The sequence below is a fragment of the Tenebrio molitor genome, chromosome 4 (assembly GCF_963966145.1).
Source record: "Tenebrio molitor chromosome 4, icTenMoli1.1, whole genome shotgun sequence".
Lineage (NCBI taxonomy): Eukaryota > Metazoa > Arthropoda > Insecta > Coleoptera > Tenebrionidae > Tenebrio > Tenebrio molitor.
In genome coordinates, this window is record NC_091049.1 from 12,855,169 (window position 1) to 12,874,633 (window position 19,465).

The following is a 19,465-nucleotide window of genomic DNA, read 5'->3' on the forward strand; positions in this document are numbered from 1 at the left end:
CGTTTTTAGGTTGCGGTAGCGGTTATTGGGGAGCAAATTGCAGTTCATTATGTAATCCTAATTGTGAAACTTGCGATTCTATAATTGGTTGTATAAACTGCACACGAGAATTTTTCGGAGAAGAATGTTCCAGTAGGTGTTCAAAACTATTTGAATTTAACGGACCTCTAATTGGTTAAACTTTAGAAAAATTACCAGTTGCATTGGAACCTCCTTTACTAATTTCTCTTGAAGAGAACTTAGTGATAATTTCCCTGGCAAATCTGCGGTTCGATGCTGATGAAGCAAAACCAGAATATTATCAAATACAATATAAGCAAGTAAGTAAAACAAGGGAAATTGTATAACGGTTAATCTTATGTATTAAAATTTTAGGTTAGTGAAAGAAGGTACACCAACTTTTCAGATGTAAAGTCAATTTCACCGAGTCTAAAGATAAAGACTTACAAAATTAATAATCTGACAACAAAAGCGCACGCTTATAAAATAAGAATAATATTAATCGTTCAGAATAAATCTTTTACAGATAACGTTCCGGAATTATTGACATATAAAAGTACGTTACTCAGCCAAGTATATTGCCTTTGTCATTCGAGACACGATGTAACTATAATTTTAATTTAATTAACACTTTTAAAAGACATTACATAAGTTTATTAACCAAACACACCCAGTAATCAATGAAAACATATTTAGTTTTAAATAAGTTATTTAGAATTTAAATTGTTTAAATTTTCAAATGTCTGCATAGAATGTGTTTGAACATTTTGATATAGTAATAGTGGCAAGGTGATACAGATATGAAAGAAATGATGAGTAGCCTGGAGAGTATGTGAGGAAGAAAAAGCTGGAAATGAATGTTGAGAAGATGAAAATCATGGTGAAGAGAATGAGTGGAAGTGGGAAGGAAGGAAAATAGAACGAGTGAGAGAATTCAAGTACTTGGGCTACACTTTCAACGAAAGTCCCTCGGACAAGGCACACATGAGAGAGATAGTGAAGAAGGCAAAGAAGGTAGTGGGATGTGTGGGGAATAGGAGAGAGAAAGTTGAGAGGTGATTTGAGGAGGAGAATGATGATGTTTGAGAGCATGGTCGAGAACGTACTGAAGTACGGGGCAGAGATCTGGGAAGTGCAAGAAAAATATTTAAGATGGGTGCTAGGAGTGGACAGAGAAACATAGTTAGTGAAGAGTGTAATAGGAATAGGCTAAGAGTGAAAGCGGGAAAGAGAGTGGCAAAGTTTGAGGACAAAATAAATGGAAGGGAAGAGTGCAGGATACTGACGGAATGCTGAAGAGAACATAAAAAGAACAAGGAAAACAAGGAGAGAGAGAAAAGTACTACTCAGAGGAACAGATATGCCAATGAAAAAGTGGAAAAATTGAGAGCAAGAGGAATATTATGTAGAGCTGAGTGAAAGGGATAAAGACACGGACAAGCAAGAACAAAGGGAGAGAATCAAAGAATCAAGGTACAACAGGGAGTATGAGAGATGCAAAAATGATGGCGAGATTCAGATGTGGGAACGAGGAGAGAGAAAACAAATATTGGATGGAAGGAGAGGAAAGAAGGTGCAGAATGTGCCACGAGGAGAAAGACAATCGAGCACAAATTAGAGAGAGGGAGGGAAAGGAGTGGGGAGAAATACTAAATGAGGATAGAAGGGAGATCAGAGGAATGAAAGAGATATGGAAGAGGCGGGATGAAAGGATAGAGAAGGAGAGGGGTGGGGTATAGGAATTCAACATAACGGCAATATGCGGTTATATCAAATATTGCCATGAGCATCTGAAAGATCTAAAATGATCATTTTTGACAGTTTATAGTTACTGTTTACCCGGTCGTAGAAAAAATAGTATATGCAACTCAGATTTAATAGCTATTAAGACACTCGTATTCATTTCTCGTGTCTTAATAACCATCATTATATGGTCGTTGCATAAGACACTATTATGTTTATGTGTATATTATACCGGGTGTCGACTCTCAAAGTCGAACATAAGCAATTAACATTGTGCATTCAGTTTATAGGTATTATACCATTGTTTCTATACATAAATGATATTAAAAAATTAATAAAATTATTTCCTCAATAGAGCTCGTGATAACACCTTTTTTAATGCTTTAGTTTCAACCGATAAAGGTTACACACCATTAAATTTAAGTGATAATATGATTTCAGATATTGTTGAGCCAAATATACCTGATACTATAGCAAATACCGGGTGTATTATGAAAAACCTTTGGTGCTATAACTTCCATATTTTTTATCCGATTTTAACAAATGATACGTCAAACAAAATCGCTTTAGAAACACTATAGCCCGTTTTATAGAAATTTTTATTTTAAATATGAAAATGTAAACAACCATGCTCATGCATAGAAACAAAAAGAAGAAATTAAGCAGTCACATTAAACAGTAATAAAAGTGCATTCTAATTTTGCAAAGTGACTAAGACAGCTATGGACATTCAAGACAATGTCTATTTGACTCCGGCCGATAACAGAGATGATTTAATAAAAAGAATCGTAGCAGTATGTGAACAAATACCACCAGAATTTTTATTAAACGCCGCAATGGGCGTCAGTGGAAGGTGTCGAATGTGCCTTAGAGAGAATAGAGGTAATTTCAAACATTTGCTATAGTAAAGTTATGGTTACTTGATGTTTGGAAATTCTATTTTTTTTTTATTAAAAACAAATTTTTGATTTTTGATTTTAATGTTTGTGTATTCAAAAGATAAACATCTATCAGAATAAAGATAAAAGAATATACAGTGCAACTTAAAAAAACAAAGTTAGCTGCGGTCTGTCAAAAATTTTAATGTTAAAAAAAAATCATAGCATGTCGGGCTATAGTGTTTCTAAAACGATTTTGTTTGACGTATCATTTGTTAAAATCGGATAAAAAATAAGGAAGTTATAGCACCAGAGGTTTTTCATAATACACCCGGTATAAAACAGAAGTCTTTACATAGGAGATACTTTAAAGAACTGGAACAACCAGAAATTAATATTCAGGCTTCTCATGCATGGCTTAAGAAATCAAATATTCACCCTGAGACGGAGGGTTTTATATTTGCAATACAAGATCGTGTTATAAATACAAGAAATTATAAAAACACATCTGCGGTTTGCAATCGATAATTGATAAACGTAGGATTTGCGGAACTGAAGGGGAAACAATTGGACACATCATTTCTTCTTGCACCGTTTTGGCTAAAAGCGAATATAAGAAACGTCATGATATATTCGCTAAAATTATACACATGAATATAGCTGTTAAATTCAATTTATTAAAAGATACACAACCACAATTATGGTTATAAACCAGAAAGTTGTTTGGAAAATGACAATTACAAATTATATTTTGATCGAACAGTTTTAACTGACATTCATATTAAGCATAATAGACCAGACATTATTATTTTAAATAAACAACAAAAGCAAGCATATCTTTTAGATATAGCTGTTTCAAATTCACATAATATAACACAGACACAGCTCTCAGTTGCTATGAGAAATTTTTGGTGTTTAGAAAAAAATTCGATTTTACCACTTATAATTTCAGCAACGGGAATAGTACCGCAATCTCTTTTTAAAAATTTAAAAATTCTGGATTTAGGGAACACATTGGTAGTTGAAATTCAAAAAGGTATATTATTATACTCATGTCATATCGTGAGGAAGTTCCTTAACATTGACACAGAACATAATATAAAAACACAACAAAGTCAAAATGTAGAGGCGAGACGCCGGTAATTATGTTAATTAGCACTGCACTATTAGGGGGAGATTCACGAAACTTTGCAAATTTGCAAATCGTTAACGAAACGGCAAATACAATGCTTCAACAATGTCGGTTGTCATGGTTTTGAATTTGCAACGCCTTATCGAGCCTTACCGAGTTTCGTGAATGACCCCCTTACTTGATAGTAATATCCGTAATAGTGTATGTACTGGGTGGTGGAGGGAAATAACAATAATATTTAAGTACCTAATTAACAGTTCAAGCAGTTTTTATTTTAAATTCTTTGAAAAAATTACAATACCAAAGAAAGATAAAATTACAATCAATGTTCAAATAGCTCCCCCTTTTGAAATAAACAATACCCCTATCTGTTGTAAAAAGAAGCATGTCTTACACTGGCCAACTGCTTCTCAGTAATTAACGCGCACTCGGCAGTTATTGCTTCTCTCAAAGAATTAATATCTGAGTGACGTCTTTTGTAAATTTTTCCTTTAAGGTGACCCCACAAGAAAAAGTCACAAGGTGCTAAATCCGGAGATCTTGCTGGACAATTTATACCACTACCTCTACCAGTCCAACAATTTGGAACTTTTAAGTTAAAATGCGCAGGACAACCATCTTGTTGGAACTAGATTTCGTGATTTTCTCTTGCAACTTCTTCCAATGCTAGGTCCTACCTTAGTTACTAATAAATCTAAATAAGTTGCTGATTTTAAATTTCCCTCTATTTCAAATTAACCAATAATATTGTTACTAAAAATCCCAGTCCAGTTATGAATTTTTTTAGGATTTCCTGGGCTCAATATCGCGTGTTTTGAACACTTGATTCGTTATTTAGTGTAAAAGTACATTCGCCTGTGAAGCAAATTGCCAACAGAAAGTGACGATCCTTGTCAGTACTCTCCTGCATTTTATAACACAATGCACTCCTACTTTCTTCGTCAACACCAAAAATCTCTTGATGACACTGCCTTGTAGGGATGATATTTCCACATTCTTGAATTTGGCAATAAAAATACATTTTATTACTGATCTCTACCTTCTAATTCTACAGAAATATTTGCACATTTTTTTATAAATTTGTGAATAGTACTAACAGAAGGAATAGGTCTGGTATTAAAACGGCAAACAAATCTCTAAGTCTCCGCTAAATAACACCACTGTAAAAGGTTTTTACCATAAAAATGCCTTCTTCATTTGAGTAACTATTCAATTTTCCGAAAACAATTTTGACAGTAATTTACCGAAACCCGCTGACTTAACCCAACAAATTACCAAATTTTTGACAAGTCCTGTCCAATTTGAAAATCATGGCATGTCATATTTAAAAATCGCCAACTTTTAAATTAGTATTTTAAAATAAAAATAGCACCTTCAGTCTTATTGTTAGTATCATTTGAAGCGCAATAATTTCATCTTTCTATTGAGACCATTATCTTAGCTGTAAGTTCAATTGGCGAGCAGGAATCAGCAAAAACGTTCAATCTAATGTTAATTAGGTACCTATGTTCGAGTTTGAGAATGCACAGGCTGTATATCGGGTGTTTTTGTAAATTTCACCTGAAAGTTGGCGTTGAAAAGTTGATTGGGACCGCACTACGGATTCAGATGACGGATCAACTGTTTAAATCTTACGTTTTTACACGAGTGGTGCGTTCACGATCGACTCTTTAACGACAACTTTGAGGTGAAATTTTAAAAAACACCCGATATTTGCCCATAGGGCAAATAAAACATTTGTTGTGTTTGAACATTTTCTTGCTGATAATTTTAGTTCTTACGTAGTTCTAAATTATTATTTTAGAATGTAACATATTTAGTATCAATTGTAATATTCCAGTATATTGACATTTTAGAAACCCTTCAAGCAACCTTAGTCGATTCAAGAAGTTTATTAATAGACTGGAAAAATATTGAAAAAGGGAGATCTTTCAATTACACCGTAGAATATGAAGTAAGTATCGCAGAATTTTTATGCCGAAAATATATGATAAAAAAAAAGTGTGTGTTTAAGACCGCACGACACAAGTGAAATCTTCCATGGCACTCGTAAAAGATTTTAAGTAATATACAGGGGTCGCTTTAGTTTCATTTTGATAACAATGCCCGACAGTAGTTTATTTCAACGTAAAATATTTTAGTGTGTCTAGGGGTTGGAATCTACCACCGGTTAAAGTTTGTATGATAGTATATGAATCACCCTGTATATTATATAAACTATATTATTATAAATGATAATATTTGAAGAAATCAGGAACAAAGCATAAATAATTGATATTATTAAAATCCAATACTGTTTTTAAATAAACACCAAAAGTCTGTATTTTTCAGTAGAAACTGCTTTTAGAAGTAAATAGACTGGCAAAATTTGTTAGGTTGGGTTTTGATGTTTAGGTTTTATTTTAGCTTTACTTTCTTGACGATGGTTTATTGTATTGAACAGAACACAAGTTTGCATAGCAAGCGAGACCAGACAATCATTTATGGATACCCTGTATTATGATAATCTGTCCAGTTTCCGCTTCACATTTTGTTACACAAATTTTTCCAATAGATGAATTGTTGAAGCCATGTAATCGTCAATTACCTACTAAATCCTATATCCATCTGTCGTGTCTTTATTGTTTTTTTTGTTCGACACTGTCATAATTTGAGAATTTTCTCCTATGTGAACGGATTTTGATAAATGTCACAACTTGTCAAAACGAAACGTCAAGCTAATTTTAAAGATTTTAAGCGATTTGGAGCCTTTAAGGGGCTCGTCAAACAAAAAAACGTTGTATTCAACTCGTTCGTGTGTAAATTGGGCCTTTTTTTGGCACTCGTAGGCATTTAAAACGCTCGTTTCACTAGCGTTTTAAAATGGCCCACGCGTGCCAAAATAGGCCCAATTTACACACAAACTCGTCAAATAAACTACTATTATAAATGGCTACTCCTGCAGCTCTGCACTGAGGTCACTTAAATTTAACAACACAATGAATAATGAAAATTTGGAACTGACAAGTGACGCACACTTGACTGTGATTCGTTGGCTCCCCTAAACTCAACTCCCGAGATTTTAGCTTTCTGCGAACGTTTTTTAACGAGATGCAAACGGGAACGATTTTAGCGTGACGCATGAAACTAAGTACTCGTAACTGCCTGGGAATAAAAAGTATGTGGTGCGCCTAAAGAAGTTTTCACTTAAAAAATTATACTGCAGACTATGGTAATAATTAAACAGATTAAGATCATGTATACAGGTGTCCCAGAACTTGCGGATCAAACTTAGAGTGCGTTTTCCTTGGTGATAACTGAAAGCAATAACGTTTAAAAAAAGTACAGGGTATAATCGATTTTTTGTAATGATTAATTAAAGTTGACCAATCAGAAGGGCGCTGTTAATTTCAGGTAAATTTAACCAACAGTTTGAATTTCCTAGCAACATAATTCTAGTAAGAATGATATGGAATTTCCAGTAAATGTTTGGGCAACTGCGGAGATTTTGACAACGTCAAGTTATTATTTGATTAGAAATTGTCAAACTTCGTATTGAAATCATGTATAGTCGTTTTCAATGACATCCGTGCTGTCAATATGACAGCATGTTGGCATCACTTGCTGTTTCAGTTTAGTAATTTTGAATTTCCTAATTTGGCAATTTACCTTGACGCGGCAAATTGACAAATTCAAATTATTATCTAGCATTTCCGACAAATCAAAGAAAATATGTAGTCTGATGAGAATTCCGAGAATGACTTACTTTAACAACTTTTTACACTGTGTTGAAAATAGAGTTTTATTGTTTGTTGTTGATGTTGTTTTGTTGTTTTGTTTAACATAACCTCAATTTCTAGTTTGACATTTTTGTAACTTGAATTTGCTTATACTCTAAATACTGGTTATGAATTTGAGTGTATAATCGGTTACAACCTATTAAAAATTACACTGACAGCACGGATGTCGTTGAAAACGACTATGTATATACAGCTGCAGAGTATGCCGAAATGCTCATACTTTATGGAGAGTGCACGTGAGGATGCAAGAGAATATGCAATACGTTTTCCACAACGTTTGCCACATCCAAACTATAACGTATTCTACGGTTGGTGAATCGTGCTTGAGACACTGGGTCCTTGGTGCCTACATGACAAGAAATAATTGGTGGTCCCCCGCGAGAAGCTAGAACGCCAGAGACTGAAGATGCTGTTCTTCAGTCCTTTGATGACGACGGTAGAAGAAGCATATTTGAAAAACTATATTTACCGCAAACCCATCAATACTTTAGAAGAACTGAATGACCGAATTCACGAAGCACTAGCTACTGTTATTCCTGATATGCTTAGATTAGCAAGGGAAAATTTAATAGAACGAGCTTACCTATTCCTTCAGATGAAAGGTGGTCATTTGGAACATTTGTTATAAATTATTCTTTTTATTTTGCATGTTTCTTATTTCATTTGTTGCAATCTATGTACAGTTAATTTCAAAATTATAGAGTACACCTAATTTTCTACAGTGTGAATTGCACTTACATTTTTTGTCAATAATCAATGTCAATTTTGACAAACAAAATGTCTAATCTAACCGAAAACGTAAAAGCGAAGAAGGGTGGTCGATCTGGAGGGTAGCCCAGTATTATAACACCACGAAGAGCACCGTGCAGAGGATAAAACAAACAAAATTATGGTGTTCAAAAATATCAGCGACGCTTTATGTTGTCAAACTTACCTAACCGATATAAAAAATATGACGCTCAAATTTCAAAGACACCTTTACATGTGGAAAAAACTGTAATAAATCTACTTCTTGATTTTTGAGGTGTACTCTATAATTATACAATTAAACGAACTTACCAGTGATGTTCAATTGGAATTATGTGGCTTCATCCGGAAGATAACTTGATCGAGTAGTACCTCTTGTTACTGCTAGGTCGCGTATATTTTTAGAGTGTATAAAAAGGAAAACTGTTTTACCGACTACTGATCCCACGCTGCACTCCGCGCTTATGTCTCATTCTTTTTAAAGTCTTCCCCAAGTCTCATTCGCATATTGCAACAGGACGGGGTTGTTCGGGGGGGTTGGGAAGTTATCTTCCGGATGAAGCCACATAATTCCAATTGAACATCACTGGTAAGTTCGTTTAATTGTATAATTATGTGGCTTCATCCTACAGATAACTTGATCGAGTAGATATTCAGAGTGTACTGTTGCTGGTGCGATTACATATTCAAGCATTTATTGTGAAAAATGAACTATTGTAAACAATACTGTCAGCAGATCTATTCTAATTATTTACCGCCAAGATGGCCGGAGCTAATGAATAGCCGTGCTGTTGAGTAGGTCGGTTGTAAAACTTGGCGAATACCTGGGAGTTTTGTGACCATCCGGCAGACCGTCGAATTATGTCCCATGACAGGCCTTTCTTATAGGCGGCTGAAGTCACGGCGTGGCGAGTGGAGTGTGGAGCGAACACATTCATATCTACTCCTGCTGCTTTTAATACTTCCTTCACCCATCGACTGATGGAATCCTTTGAGGCCGTACGGTGAGGCTGCCTGAATGTGATGAAAAGAAATTCCTCTTTCCGAAGAGGTTGGGTGGCCTTCAGATAGTCTTTAAGCGTCGTCGCTGCGCAGAGGGAGGGGTTAGCTTGAAAGAAGGGTACTTGCAAAGTTGGTTGTTCCCCCCCGACTCTGGAAGTTTTTATGTGATCGGTGATCCAAATCTCAAAACTTTGGGGACTCTGGTTGATATTTTCGAGCCTTATAAGGGATAGAGTCTGCAAACGGTGACCCGAAATTAGTGCTAGCAAGGTGACAGTCTTCATTGTTAACTGTCGCAGTGAGAGTGAACTGTTTGGTCCTAAGCTTTCGATGTAGTTCAGTACAGTTTTTGGGTCCCAAATATGGCGGTATTTGGTGGTCAACGGCTTCATCTTGAATACGCCTCTCATGAACCGCTTTACTATACCACTACAGCTGAGGTTGTCAAGAATTAGAGCCAAGGCTGAGCGGTGCTGATTGAGTGTGCCGTATCCCGTATTAGGTTTTAAATCCAGTTGCTCTTGGAGGAACTTAATTGCCTGGTTGGGTTCCGCTCGGAATGGATCAATATGATTAGTGGAGCAGAACGCCCACCAAAGCTTATAGGTCGTAGAGTACTGTTTCCTGGTTGCTGCCGCTAGGGAGTTTTCTATTGTGCCGATGCTATTTGCTGGTAGTCCTTTCATGCTGAAAGCGTGCCGGATAACCTCCCCGCCACCAGGGTAAGTGTCTCTGCCAAGGGATGTAGTTGCCTAAAGGATGAACACAAAAGTTTAGATTGTGGTCCCAAAAAAATTGGTTTTTGTTTGAGTAACTTTATAAAGAGGGGGTAACACGGCTGAGATGGCCAATGAGGGACGATTACAATGCCAATAGCTTTTTCATTGACCTGCCTACCAGGTTAAAGGGGGGAAATGCGTAAAAGAAAATGTTTCCCCATGGGATTGTAAAGGCATCGACTGCAATGGAATCTGGGTCTTTCTTCCACGAAACGTATTTTTGGCATTTATGGTTAGATATGGACGCGAATAAGTCAATTTCCGGTATACCGAGGCGTTGTACAATCATTTCATATGCGCCCGCCGCGAGTTCCCATTCAGTGTCTGCGGGCAATGCTCGAGACTCCTGGTCGGCTTGGACATTGTCTTTTGAACAAATGTAAATTGCTGTAACCCAGAGATCTCGCTCCTCACACCACGACCATAAGATTCTGGCGATACCATCTAGTGTTTCATATTTTGTACTTCCCATACGGTTAATTGTTGCGATAGCAGTCGTATTATCGAGCCCAAGCAATATGTTACATAACGTTTTGTCTTTGGTGAAAATTTTTATGCCGTAAAGCGCTGCTTTGGGTTCTAAAGCGTTTATGTGCTGCTGGGAATCCTGTGTCGTCCACCACCCGTCCACTTTCTGGTGATGACAACAGGCTCCCCACCCTGTCCGCGAAGCATCGGTCTCGACTTCGAGATCGTAAGTATCTTTTCTAATTTTGTTAAAGACATGGTGGATATTTGTTTCCCACCACTTAAGATCGGACTGTGCCGTAGTCGACCTTATTTGCATGCGAACAAGATAATTTTGCTTGCTGTCAAACAGAGCACGACATTTCTCCCTCTCCAAAGATTTTATATGTGCCCAGCCATATTTGACTGCTGGAGCGGCCGAAACTAATAACCCTATTAGTCTAGCAATACCGAGAATTTTGTGGGAATTTTTATTTTTCAAATTTCTTAAGTGAACAAGAATTTTTTTCTTTTTCTCAGGTGTAATTTCGATGGTGTGATGTATGCTGTCTAAAATAAAGCCCAAATATCTACATCTCTGAACGGGAAGTAGCGAACTTTTGTCCTTATTAAGTATAGAATCCGAGATTCTGTAATACCGTTAAGACCTTCTGTGTCTGTTGTAGACACTGTATGTAGCTGTTCCCAATTACTAAGAAATCGTCCAGATAGGCCACACATGAAATGTTTTTTCTTCTGAGGCTACTAACGATCGGTTTAACAATTTTCGTAAATAGATAAGGGGCCGACGCCAACCCGAACGGAAGGCAATTGAATTGATACAGGTCTTGTCCAAACTTAAAACGTAAGTACTTTTTGTGTGTCGCATGAATAGGTATGAGGAAGTACGCATCTTTTAAATCGATGGTTGTCATGTAACAATTTTGAAACATTAAACTTTTTACCGTCTTTATATCCTCCATTTTAAAATGTGGAGGTGTCATAAATTGATTAAGGCTTTTCAAATTGAGTATGAAACGCTTATTGCCATTTTTCTTGGTTGTCAAGAAGAAGCGAGAAATGAATTGATTTTTTACGGGGCTACATTTACTGATGGCACCCTGCTTTAGCATTAGTTGTATTGAGTTTAACGTCTCTTTGTCATGAACTGAATGGCATAACTTTTTTGGCGGTGCTTTTTGTATAGGAGTCCTGGTGAATGGGATTTTATAACCCGTAATCCAGTCCATTATTTGGCGTTTGTCAGTAATACTGTGCCAAACATGATGGAAGTACTTTAGTATGCCGGCGTAAGGGCACCTTACCTCATTTATTTGCGGTTCCTCTGCTGGTGCTGGGGCTGTTGGTAGTGTCTTTTGTACGCCCTCTGCTTGGGAAAAGACCTGCGTGCTGCGTTGAAGGAACGTGTCGGGCTTCTCTGTGGCCGAGCGTCCCTCATTTGACTCGGCTGCCCCCTCCCGTTTAAAGATTTATTGGTAGCTCTGTGCGATGTCATAACCATTTTTGATTTATGCTTCAGCTCGTGGCTAGATTTTTCTAGTGCCTTTGCTGCCCGGAGTCTCTCTGTTAGATCTCCGCCGAAAAGGGATTCCGTCGGTGCACTATCCTGCACCACCTCCTTAACTGTTGGAGATAGCATCAGTAATATCAGAAATCGGCGTGATTTGGACATTTCGAAGAAAACCTCTGTTTGAATGAGAACTGCATTGTTGAGGTCGGTCAAGATATCGTCCTTGAGAGGTTTTGGTAACTCAGATTGCAAAAGTTTATTTATAGATTTGCCGAGTGCGGCTATCGTGTTACCAACCTTGTCTTGGGTATAAGCTTGGTATTTGTCCCGTCTCAAGGTCAGTTGATCGAGAGCGCGTTTGATCTCAAGGTCTAGAATGGGGGCTTTACATTCACCGAAGTTTGTGGGATGAGGATATTTTTCGAGAAGTGTCGTCCTCATTTTCTCCTCAAGGCCCTGTCTAAGTGATGGCCCCCACCGCTTGCACAGCGATGGGTGTAGTTCGAACGCTTCCTTGTTTTTAGGAGACAGTTCCCCAAGAAAATGTAAGGGGTCCTCTTCTAGAGTAACGTCATTATTGATGACTAACCGTTCCTCCTGCTGTGCAGAGAGTTCAGATGTGGCGCTCGCGGGGGTATTGCTCCGGTGGCTTCCCGCCCCCGACCTGCTAGAGCTGTTGCGGCTCCGACTGGGTCTGGGTTGGCTAGACCTGCATCGGTCCCTATTGGGCCGTACTAAGGTCTGTGGAGAATAACGGTCCCTTGTGGGCCTATCTCGAGAATAACGGTCCCTATCTTTACTGGGCCTAACTCGGGTTTCCGGTAATTCTCGTCGTCTGCTGCTATGGCGTCGAATTCTGGAGGCACTGCGACTCCGGCTGGGCCGACTGCGTTCACTACCAGCACTTCGACGACCATGCTTCAGTTCCTCCTCGATTTTCCTGAGTTTTCTTAACAACTTGTCGGTGCGTCCCATTGCTCTTTACTACAAAGGAGAGGTTAGTTTATACTCACGTCTGGATACACAAGTTCCTTTACTTGTCCCAAAATGGCGCCTTTGAACTTCTGTTTCACGTTGTCGCGACCCGCGTAAGAAGAAAAATAAGACATAAGCGCGGAGTGCAGCGCGGGATCAGTAGTCGGTAAAACAGTTTTCCTTTTTATACACTCTAAAAAATACGCGACCTAGCAGTAACAAGAGGTACTACTCGATCAAGTTATCTGTAGGATGAAGCCACATAATTATGAAAGTAACAGTACTGTCGCGAGCAATAAATTTTGGTCGTCAATGTCATTTTAAAATTTGGTTAGATTGTCACAAATTTAAAAAAATTTCCTGCCTGATTATGCCCATGTCAACAAAGTGTCAAAAAAAATGAGAAAAAAATGACAATTAATGTCATAAAACATGATGATAGGTTATGATATTTACGCCTGTTTTAGAATGGAGCATTTTTGATTGCGTCAAAGAATGACCTTGACGATCAAAATTTATTGCTCGCGACTGTACATCGTTTAAGTTATAAAATTTGATCTTAAATTTTTACTAATAATGATGCTGAAATATATAGGTTAGTTCAATCCAGTTTTGTCTTCTTTCTTTTAGAACTGCCACTGTGCCTGATCTGTTGTTCAAGACCTAAAGCTGGAGTAGCTTTTTGCAATGTCAAGAATGCTCCTAAAAGTCTTTCCTTCCATTTCGACGATGACGCGTCCCGCTCGTGTAGTTGCGCTAATATGTTGCAGATGCAGAGTGTATGCACAGGAGCCAGGACAAATTTCTTGTGATTCCGATTCACTTTACAGGCCCTGCATATTTCACTTTTTACTAAGAGTTTTAAAGTAGTAATATGAATATGACTCATTTGACGCTACGTCGCCATTTTACCTTCCCATACCCCTCCAAGTTAAAATTGCTCTGGAAATTTTCAGTTATAAATAACAAACCATATTTCATTCATTGCCGGAAGAAGAAACTTCTTGTGTTCCCTGGTAAAGATTCTATACATTTTTTCGCCTGCCTTTGGCGAAATTATCCCAGTTTTGGTTATTTCAAAAGAAGCTGTCACTTTTGACGTCTGTTCCGACAAGTCGACCAGATAAATATTAAAAATAATTTTAATTATTCATACGAATTACACGTTGCTTGGCAATTGAGGCAAGGTACTCAATTTTCTCGTAAAGGGACAATTAGATCGAGCTCTATTGTTCAATTTGATTAATTCATAACTAAAAAGCTGTTGCACCCTGAATATTTTTCTAAACGTTTTTTACCTTCATTACCATCAAGGAAAATGCACTCTAAGTTTGATCCGCGAGTTCTGGGACACCTGTACAGTGAGCGGCAAAGGTATGGAATAAATTCATTAAAAATTAAACAAAATATTTTCAAAAAAATCTTTGGACGGGTCAATTTTAGTTTATAAAAAAATATAAAAATACATATTTTAATACCAAATAAAATTCCAAGCGGTCATTTGTTTTCGAGTGATGACGTCATCGAGATTTTTTTAAATGGAAACGCCTAATTTTTTTTCTTGATTCTGATAGCCCTTTTAATTGTCTAAACGACAATATAAACATTTTGTTATCTTACGTAAGGAAATTTTTGAGAAAAAACAAGTCGGAAAAAATAAATTTTATAATGAACAAAAACAAGTCACAAAACCAAAACAGTCAAATGGTACTGTCAATTTCATTCGTATGTGTTATTTGTTTTACAAAACGCTTTCGAAAATGGCTCATTTAACAGAAACATAACGTATAGAAATTTTAATTTTGATTGGGTGCGGGAATAATAAAAGATAAAACTAAAACAGGAAGAATTTCTTCATAGACTTGTCATTGTCAACAAGCTGGGGGATGGCAATTTGAACATTTAATTCCATAATTTTAAGAACTTAGTAACAGAGGTTTTGACTTACGAGTATCTTTGTTCGTTATTAAATTAATTTTTTCCAACTTTATTTTTTTTCTATCAAAAATTTCCTTATGTAAGATAACAAAATTGTTATACTGTCGTTTAGACAATTAAAAGGGCTATCAGAATCAAGAAAAAAAAAATAGGGGGTTTCCATTTAAAAAAATATCGATGACGTTATTTGGTAAAATTTGTCCAGCGAGAGATTGGTTGACATAAAAACCACTAAATTCTACGTAGAGAAAGTAGTACCTAACCACCTAGCGCACGTAAAATTTAAATATATCCTTCAAGCAGTAACATATTCGCCCTGAGATTATGCTCTAATTAATGTATTCTAGTGCATTGTGTAGTGTTGGGTTGATTTAATACAATTTTTGAACTCACTAACTTCAAAATGACATTTCCCAAACGCAACAGTTAACCGCGAACGTAGATTTCGCGCACTAGTGCTTAAATCATTTAAAAAGCATTGGCCTTTTTGAGCATTCTGAAAATAATTTGACTTGATAATAATAAAATCTGCTTTACAAAACGTCATTTCTCCAATTTAGATGTTGAAAATTTCAAAAGAATGCAAATAAATCGCTATTAATTCGATTGACATAAGGTTCTCGATTATAAAAGGTAACGACAACGGTTGCGCCAATATTTCCATCTCACTTAATTTGGAGTCTATGCAAGTTAATCTGTTCGACACGATACAAACATCCCGTAAAATTGTGTATACTTCTGTCTTTGTCACACTCACGGCATTTATCGATAATGTCCTCTTTTTTTTGGAGTCTCAAAAATGAACAATGAGTTATCGCTACCTTATTTATCATCGAGAACCTTAGATTGACACTTGGGAAAGCGCCATCAATTGACTAAATTGGGAACTATTGGGTAATAATTTTAAAATGTTAATGTTCGTTTCGAAAAATATTGTACAAACCTCGATGCGAGAAGACGTATTCGGCACATTCGCGCAAATGAAGCATTCGCTCCTTCGTCGCTTGTGCATCAAATTATGCGCTCGTGTGCGAAAAATGTCTTTTTCTACTCCCGACTGTATATTAGTCGATTTCAGCCCGCTCTATAGGATTAAAATGTAGACAATTGCGATTAAATGTGAGTATATATGATTTCATATACTCTCGTGTCAAAAATGGATTACTCCATAGAATTCGAACTTTTAGGGAAATAACGTTTTTTATGTTGTGTGTAACTAGAATTTTAAAAAGTTATTTTGAATGCCTAAGGTTGGTTACTTTGAATTGAGAGATTAACGGGTCTATTTTGTAACTTATCGTTAAACAACTATCCGTCCGATAGTGATGCTCGTTAAGCATTGGTCGCTATTGAACTACAACGATTTCAGCATATTTGGTATTTCTTAAATCCTATCGTTATCATTATAATTCGATAACCATCGTTATGGCAAAAGTTTACAATTTTAGGTTGGATAGTAGCACAACGGCCAACTTTATAGTACCTATATGTTCATGACAGTTCATGTACTTTTTATGTTTTTTATTGTCACTACCGCGCAAATGTTGAAAATGCAATAAGTAAATAACACTGATCACAATCAATAATAACTGATACGAAACCGGCAAGAAAAGTTTGCGACTGTGTAAAGTTACAGCTTCCCCATTGTAGCTTGAGCTGTGAGAGTCGGATGCGTAGTGGTCTAACACTAATTTTGTCGCATTTCTTTGCTGCTTCCAGGGCCTCTTTATCGGACCTCTTTATTCAACTTTGCGCATCCCTCACAGCTCAAGCTACAATGGGCAAGCTGGGTAAGTGAAAATTATATTCTAAAGGAATTTATTCACTTTCTGATGTAATTTTTCCAGGTTTGGGGTAAACAGAACTGGAACATTAATTTTGTGCGATCTAGCTTTAGCAATGGCAAAATGTACAAATGAAGTTGATATTTATAATTTAACAAAATGTTTAAGAGAACAAAGACCTCATATGGTAAATAAAATGGTAAAATCTACTAATGTTTTAATTGAAATTTTTACTATAACACAACATTTTAGGAAAACTATTTATTAGTACATCTAGTTGTTTTAGAAGTTTTGATGGAAATAGAAAATCCATTTAAAAAATCTCTTCATGAAAACTTAGATGAAAATGTCATCAAACAACAACTCAATTATTTAAAAAGATTGCAGTGGAATGACAGCATAGTTAAATCCCAGAGTTCTCAATGTGCCACCAATCCAGAACTTCACACTAGTTTTGGTTAGTTAAGGCAAAACACAAAATTATGTGTTGGTAATAATTACATATTTTTCAAGTGGATGGGTACGAGACCAGTGAAAACTATTTAGTTACACGACATCCTACTCAACAAACTGTTACAGAGTTTTGGAAAATAATCGTAACAGAACAAGTTACTCACATTTTATTTTTAAAAAAACTGAACGTAAGTTTTGAAGCAAAATATCGGGTGTTCATTTATATTTATCGTCAAAGTTGGCGTTGAAGAGTCGATTGTGAACGCACCACGCAGTACATAACCTCAGTTTTTGCGTTGTTTATGTTTTTAGAGGTGTTGGATTCTTTCATGGACTGTGCCCTTGGAAGTGTTTGCGTGAAGGCGGAGCGATAAACCAGTGAAAAATCTATAGATCGAAATTGAAAACGTCGACTACTTTCAAATTCAAATACATACAAATAGACGAGTGAGAGGCGAAATTAACGTAACGAATGAGGATGTTTTCCGGTCGGTCTGTAGCGCGTACTTGAGACCGATATTCGTCATTTGCGCAAATATGACTCATAGCCCATGAGAAGATCCAAGACCTTTACTATGCAGACTGACTAGTGATGCGTTCACAATCGACTGTTCAACGCCAACTTTGAGGAGAAATTTTAACACCTACCTAATATTAAATTCCCTGTTACTATTCTTGTACCGTTCTGGTGGCGCAGTCGTGTTTATAAAAAATAGTAAAATCAGTATGAGATATGTTAAATCAGAATTTTTCTGATTTTTTTTATAGCTGAAAATATGTAATTTATTTCAAAATTTAGGAAAATATTCCCATGTGGCCTCATAGGATTGTTGGTTCTGCAACGATAATTTCAGTCAGATTATTGGAGAAAAGTAGAAAATCCTATGGTATTATAAATTACTTAGAAGTGCGGAGATTCACTAAAACAACCGGACAAGTAAAACTCACAATATTATAAGCAAATAAATAATAAATAATATCCTATTTCCAGATTATTTACGAAACTAATATTTGTCTGTTTGAACTGCACGACTGGAGTGTAAAACGGCAGTTAAAAAATTCCTTTAACCTTCTTAAAATTATGTTAGAATTTAACAGAGTTGGTGAACACCGTGAACCATGTTTAATTGCGTGCAAGTAAGTCTTTCCACTTGTATTACGTAATTTTATTTCGAAATCTTTGCTCTTAGGGATGGAGTCAGCGCTTCTGGCTTATTTGTAGTCTTGTCCTATATTTTCCGAAAGTTCCAAAAAGAGTTGGAAATCGACGTATGCAACGCTATTCGTACTGCGAGGAGAAATGGAACAGAATTTGTCGACAGTGCGGTAAGGGAATAAAAAAACTTAAGCTACCTTCAACATCAGAACCTGGTGCGGATCTATAAGAAAAAAACAATTAATCATTTTTCTAAAGCACCCTAAACTTCTTATTAACTGTTTACATGAGTCTTTTCCTTGTTCTGATGATGCCAACGTCGTTAGCGAAAGACTTGTAAACAATTAATAAGTACACAAACTCTAGTTAATTGTCTGACTGTGACTGTACGGCGTGCCGGCTTTTTTATCTGATCCGGTGAGATCACTCAGTTCGCGACACAGGTGCGGATTCGAGTTCTAGACACACCACCATAATTCTTCGCGCGTTACAATATATAACTATGTTTTTAAGCTATGTAATTGTCAGTATTATATTAGTTCACATTAGGTTTTCTCTGCTCTCCATCCACCTAAATGTGTACTAGTCACTTTTTCACTAAGTAAAGAATTTTTTTTCAGAAACAGCTGAAAGTGGTTCATATGTTGATTCGTGCGTACTTCCATGGACATGATAAATATTACTATATAGAGGAATAAGAGAAGAATGAACATTCTTCTCGAATTTCCAAAAGTTTCATTGTAAGGGTATGGCTATTTATTCGAATTATAAAAATGTACTTTGATAAAAAAAAAAAAAAATTGTTTTTTTTTAAAGGAAACTTGTTTTTCTTGTACGCTTTCATAGGGTATGTGAGTGTCGGACTTGCATTTAGATACAGCGGATTACCGTTTCTGAAATTCAAATTGCATATCAGAGAGTATTCACCTCAAAAAATTGGCCTATGAAGATGCTCTATTTTTTAAAATTGGACCAATCAAATTGAAATTATACGATACATTTTCACGGCAACAAATTATCGATAATAGATTTTATAGAATTTATTTGAAGAAAACACATTAATACATATTAACAATATTAAGAGGAAAAAAAAAGTTTTATGTGAATGATTATACGAAGAG

The 19,465-nt window shown here is 36.3% G+C and overlaps 2 protein-coding genes across 17 annotated transcripts in view; one reads left to right on the forward strand and one right to left on the reverse strand.

Moving 5' to 3' along the window:
• LOC138129111 (receptor-type tyrosine-protein phosphatase U-like) overlaps positions 1-19,156 on the forward strand; it is a 34,572-nt gene extending 15,416 nt beyond the window's left edge. For 8 of the 16 annotated variants that reach the window (XM_069045365.1, XM_069045370.1, XM_069045369.1 and 5 more), the window contains 4 exons: positions 10-132; positions 187-320; positions 376-556; positions 5,610-8,180. In XM_069045365.1, the coding sequence (XP_068901466.1) occupies positions 10-132; positions 187-320; positions 376-556; positions 5,610-5,785 (614 nt within the window). In that variant the 3' untranslated portion in view covers positions 5,786-8,180. Of the gene's footprint in view, positions 1-9; positions 133-186; positions 321-375; positions 604-5,609; positions 8,181-16,798; positions 16,935-16,987; positions 17,193-17,248; positions 17,377-17,987; positions 18,126-18,179; positions 18,326-18,378; positions 18,515-18,964 lie in introns of those variants that run through there. The other 8 variants (XM_069045376.1, XM_069045375.1, XM_069045377.1 and 5 more) reach the window with 6 other exon arrangements.
• Positions 8,502-12,180, reverse strand: LOC138129115 (integrase/recombinase xerD homolog). Its single transcript, XM_069045387.1, has 2 exons — positions 11,833-12,180; positions 8,502-10,033 (listed from the first exon to the last, which is right to left on the reverse strand). The coding sequence occupies exon 2, from the start codon at positions 9,965-9,967 to the stop codon at positions 9,023-9,025; it is 945 nt and encodes a 314-aa protein (XP_068901488.1). The 5' UTR covers positions 9,968-10,033; positions 11,833-12,180; the 3' UTR covers positions 8,502-9,022.
• Positions 19,157-19,465: the final 309 nt, after the last annotated feature.

What these genes read in the sequence shown, in the direction of transcription:
- LOC138129115 (XM_069045387.1), bottom strand. Translation starts at nt 9,967, where the DNA reads ATGAAAGGACTACCAGCAAATAGCATCGGCACAATAGAAAACTCCCTA.